The sequence below is a fragment of the Gadus morhua genome, chromosome 4 (genome assembly GCF_902167405.1).
Source record: "Gadus morhua chromosome 4, gadMor3.0, whole genome shotgun sequence".
In the NCBI taxonomy this organism is placed as follows: Eukaryota; Metazoa; Chordata; class Actinopteri; order Gadiformes; family Gadidae; genus Gadus; species Gadus morhua.
The window spans coordinates 21,509,634-21,514,633 of record NC_044051.1 but is presented as its reverse complement, the minus strand read 5'-3'; the positions used below and the strand labels follow the sequence as shown (position 1 = coordinate 21,514,633).

The 5,000-nt window shown below is 44.0% G+C and overlaps 1 protein-coding gene across 1 annotated transcript in view; it reads left to right on the top strand.

Annotated features, from left to right (window-relative positions):
- lhx5 (LIM homeobox 5) overlaps positions 1-4,886 on the top strand; it is an 11,316-nt gene extending 6,430 nt beyond the window's left edge. The window contains exon 5 of the mRNA XM_030355674.1: positions 3,938-4,886. Coding sequence (XP_030211534.1) covers positions 3,938-4,293 — 356 coding nt within the window. The 3' untranslated portion in view covers positions 4,294-4,886. The remainder of the gene's footprint in view (positions 1-3,937) is intronic.
- Positions 4,887-5,000: the final 114 nt, after the last annotated feature.

Below are 5,000 nucleotides of genomic sequence, written 5' to 3'. Positions count from 1 at the left end.
TATGTGGAATTGAACTACCTCACTTTTCATGCTAGTATTGGAGTGAAGTAATTGTTTTAATGTGGTTGGCTTCTCACTTGAAATTTGTGTATGTCTTTAATGATATTTTCCTAATTCATCTTTAAAGAATGGGGAAATGTATTCTGATCTCTGAATCAATCTTTGCTGCTTGTCTGACTGTAGTAGTATATAGGAGTATAGGAGGGTTTCTGTTTTACAAAGACTGCTTAATAGCAAATAGGGATCTCAGACAAAACATCAATGCCATAAAACACTTAAACTTTAAGACAATGTAAATGAAATCCAAGGACATATGTTTGCCGCACAAAATAGTTGTTTGGTTCCATCTGGCAGAGGTAGAGCTTTGTTTGTCTCGTGATGTGTTCAAGGTTTAATGTACTGACATTAAGTGTACTGCCATTGCAGGGCTCATCGTGCACATATAGCCTTAAATAATTTAAATTCAGGAATTAATAATTGTTTTCGTACAAGGGTGAAAACTCAAAAGTCAAAACCTACATGAATATGCAAAATAATAAAAAATCTAAAAGCTAAATCTGTTATTAATTTCCCTTTCAAAACGTTTTTGCATTTAAATCAAAAAACTACAAACCCCATTATCAAAAGATGCCAATGTGTTGTGTGAGCAGGAAATAGTGGAACACACTGTAGTTAGTTAATTACTAATTAGGTAAATCAACGAGTTGACTAAGGTTGGACTGTATTACATCTAAAATCAATATATGTATTTAAAATGATACTCAATGTAGATAAATTACCACAATGGACATTACAATTACCGTAACTGTTTAATAATAAAGCAAATATATGCAATGTGTCATAGGTCACAATGCATATTAAAAATATACATATACACACATAGATATACATACACACACAAATATTTATTCACACACAAATATAAATATACATACAAATATATATATACACATGTATATACACATATACTGTATACAGCAAAATGTATATAGTATGAACTGAATGGATGGTGTCTTTTCATACACTGCAGTACATCAAGTGTTGCACACAGGATGCAGCAAAATGGATGCAAGGAAGGATCCGAGGCTAGAATGGAGGTGTGGGGGGAGCAGGAGAAAGCCTTCACACCTCACTCTCATTTCTCTGCTGGGCCACTGCTTTTCACAGCCCTTTGTGCTGTCACAGCACAAGATGGTCGCTCTCATTACTGGAGCTTGCCTCTTCCTTATGTTCATCTGCCACTCCTCACAGAGAGAGAAAGAGAGAGAGAGAGAGAGAGAGAGAGAGAGAGAGAGAGAGAGAGAGAGAGAGAGAGGGAGAGAGGGAGAGAGAGAGAGAGAGAGAGAGAGAGAGAGAGAGAGAGAGAGAGAGAGAGAGAGAGAGAGAGAGAGAGAGAGAGAGAGAGAGAGAGAGAGAGGGAGAGAGAGGGAGAGAGGGCTAGAGAGGGAGAGAGAGAGAGAGAGAGAGAGAGAGGGAGAGAGGGAGAGAGGGAGAGAGAGAGAGAGAGAGAGAGAGAGAGAGAGAGAGAGAGAGAGAGAGAGAGAGAGAGAGAGAGAGGGAGAGAGAGAGAGAGAGAGAGAGAGAGAGAGAGAGAGAGAGAGAGAGAGAGAGAGAGAGAGAGAGAGAGAGAGAGAGAGAGAGGGAGAGAGGGCTAGAGAGGGAGAGAGAGAGAGAGAGGGAGAGAGGGCTAGAGAGGGAGAGGGAGAGAGAGAGAGAGAGAGAGAGAGAGAGAGAGAGAGAGAGAGAGAGAGAGAGAGAGAGAGAGAGAGAGAGAGAGAGAGAGAGAGAGAGAGAGAGAGAGAGAGAGAGCATATGTTGGGTCTGGGTTTTGTGGGAAGCAGTTGTGAATGTGATTATTATTATTTATTTATTTTTTAAGAAAAAAACACACACTAACACACAGACAAACACACACACACACACACACACATACACACGCACACACAGGAACACACGCACACACCACACAGGAATGCACGCATACCAGCACAAACTGCTAATCAGCCTGTCGTTTTTTTTCTCAAGGTCAGCCAAACTAGCGGGGCTGTGTTTGTGAGACACAATAATTAGCTTGTTTAGTGATGCCCTGTCACCTCTATATATGTGTAACAATGCTCGGGTTGCCAGTGCAGGCAATCCCAGTAAAATGTGTTGTGATAAATATTTTCCTCAGGTAACTTACAAGTGCCAATTTAGAAATAATAGTGTGAGAAAAATATGATTTGGTTCACCAGGATGTTTTGGCAATACATTTGGTCATTGAATGGAATTACGTGTAAAACCATGGGATTGAGCATGAATAAAGGTTGTAGAGATTTATAAATAAGTAAGATAAATCCGCATGAGATGATCTTTTTATAGCTTAGTTTTTTGATAGAGGGGTACATTTCTTGAATTGTTTATCAAAGTTTAACACTTTTCATGTACATTTTTTGATTTACATTCTTGATTTGTTTTCAAGGTTTCTAAGGCATTTTAATCCTTCTGCCAGCTGGATGTTGTACAGGCAGAAGGCCCTACAGAGGACCTGGGGATCTGGGGGCCCGATGTACATAGTGCCTGTACCCCTAGTGCGGACTGAGGAATTGGGGCCAGTCAGGAGAGTAACTATAGGGTGTTCCCCTCAGAGAAGGAAGCGGACGGGATCGACCCCCCCGGTCTACCTGTAGGCAGAGCAAGATGCCCTAATCCCTGACAAGTTCCTTCCCCGCAAGGATCTGAATCCATCGTCTGGATCAAAGCTCCTGCTAAATGGCTCTGTAGTCATCGTAACAGCCTTGGTGATGAGCGGCCCCAACGTGGGCTCTGTGCTTCAGGGCTGGGTTCATGCTCACACATTGCTTGGAGAAATTAGGCTCAAGTTAATTGTTGGATCAATGTTTCCAACGTTCAACCTACTGCGACCATCTGCAAATGTGGTGCCGGTGACGAGGAGAACGCAGCCCAACATTTTTGTCTGATAATGTCCCTTTTCAAAAGGACATGCACCTTCAGCGCTCTCCATGCTGCTAGAGGTTGTTGTGAGGAACATTGGAGACAGAATGAGTCCAACAGAGTCCTGGTGAAGGCGTCTCTTGGACTAGGGATCTATGTTCATGGTGGATTCATGGCCTCTGGGGAAACTCTATTGGACAGGAAACCAGTTGATTATTATACAGCCCGGTACTGTGAAGACGGACAGGATGTTTTCATAAGGACACGACAATGCAACGCACAACAAGGCCTGGATTGCTTTGTCATCCAGTGAAAGACGCTGTTTGGATGAAAAAGAGCGGTGCATTAAAGTGTTTCTGTTGGTCAGGTCGTTTCATGTTTCTCTTTATGTCTTCAGTTGTGTTTGATGATGACTACGGTACGAGATGAACGCATGAATTTGTTATGCGTGTGTAATCGACAGGACCGAGGCAGGCTTTATTTGAGGAAGCAGTTTCTGTTTGAATTAGAAATCCGATCAGAGAGGGCAGCAGGTTGCACACTGCACAGGGACATGCGCTGGAGGCTTGGAGAGAGCCGGAGGTGGAGTCAAGGGAAGGGTTTAGGAAGACGAAGAGGGCCAGTTTGACGTCAGAGAGGGACACACGTGGGCTTTGTGCTGAAGAGACACTGTGGCCTGAAGAGCATAACGTTTAGATTCACTTTCTTTTCAACTGTAGAGGAAGATCCATTCATAAGATTCAGATGTGAAATAACCAATAACAATTTTCTTTTGGTGGCATACTTGAAAAGGTGAGCAGGTGAATAATGTGAGGGTTGAATTTAGCTAATGAGGTGAAAAAAATGATCATTAGCTCAGAGCAGATAAGATTAATATTTTATCTTCCTCCTGGTTTTGGATAATGAACTCCAAATGTTAGACACTGATGTGTGTATAAATATACATGTACTAATCGTCTGTGATTGTGGCTCTCCCCTCACTGACCTCTTGTCTCCTCCACAGAGTACCAGGGCGACTACTATGGCCCAGGGAGCACCTATGACTTCTTCCCCCACGGACCCCCCTCCTCTCAGGCTCACTCCCCCGCCGAGTCCCCCTACATCCTGGGCTCGGGCCCCGGGGGCCTGGAGGGCTCCGGTCCGGGCCACCACCCGTCAGACGACCAGCGCTTCACGGACATGATCTCCCACGCGGAGACGCCCAGTCCGGACCCGGGTCTGCCCGGGTCCCTGCAGACGGTCCCGGGGGAGGCGTATGGGGGAGGACCCAGCCCCCCATTCTCCCTGGCCAGCAACTCCAGCTACAGCGCCCCCATGTCCCACCAGGGGGGGGAGATGGGGGAGACGGCGGCCTGGTAGAGAGGGGCTGGGGGGAGGACTATGGACTAAAATCCCCCCTTTTTTCCAATCAATTCAGGAGATTGTGCAAAATCCAATTTCTGGCGCGCAAGAACCCTTCACGTTTCTAAGGAGGTCTTTAGAATAATGGACTTGTTTTCAATGACTTTCCTCCATTTTTTTGGACTTCAGATAACACAAAGATAAAGGGCAAGGGTTGGAATATGGAGAAAACACACACAAAAACAACTGATTGGCCATAAACAAAGCCCAAAGATTAGTCCCCTGTGGACATGGGACTGGGGTACAAGAGGTAAACCATCGACCGTTCAGCTCTGCAAAAAAAAAGCTATACGAAAACATGTCACCAACACTGGACGATAATGAAGGTATCTGCTTCTTTGTGGAACTTTCTAGAGACACAGCAAACAGGTCAAAAGGAAAAGCTTCTTTTCCACTTTTACTCTTCCTTTCATGAAGGCATCGCTCTGCAGAAGAGTGTTTGTTTGTGTTCCATTGCTTCAGCTGGCTTCACAACTCTGTTGCTATTCATGCCATAATATTCACAGTTTGAAGGCCAGCTTTCAATAAATGCTTTAATGGTTCTGCTCGTACGTATTTGCGTATTTGTTGCTTCAAATCAAAACTTGCTGCTCCATGTCACATATCAGAGTTTACAAAAGTAAGAATTGTACGTAACGTTTTTAACGCAGGGTTAGGGTTAGGGT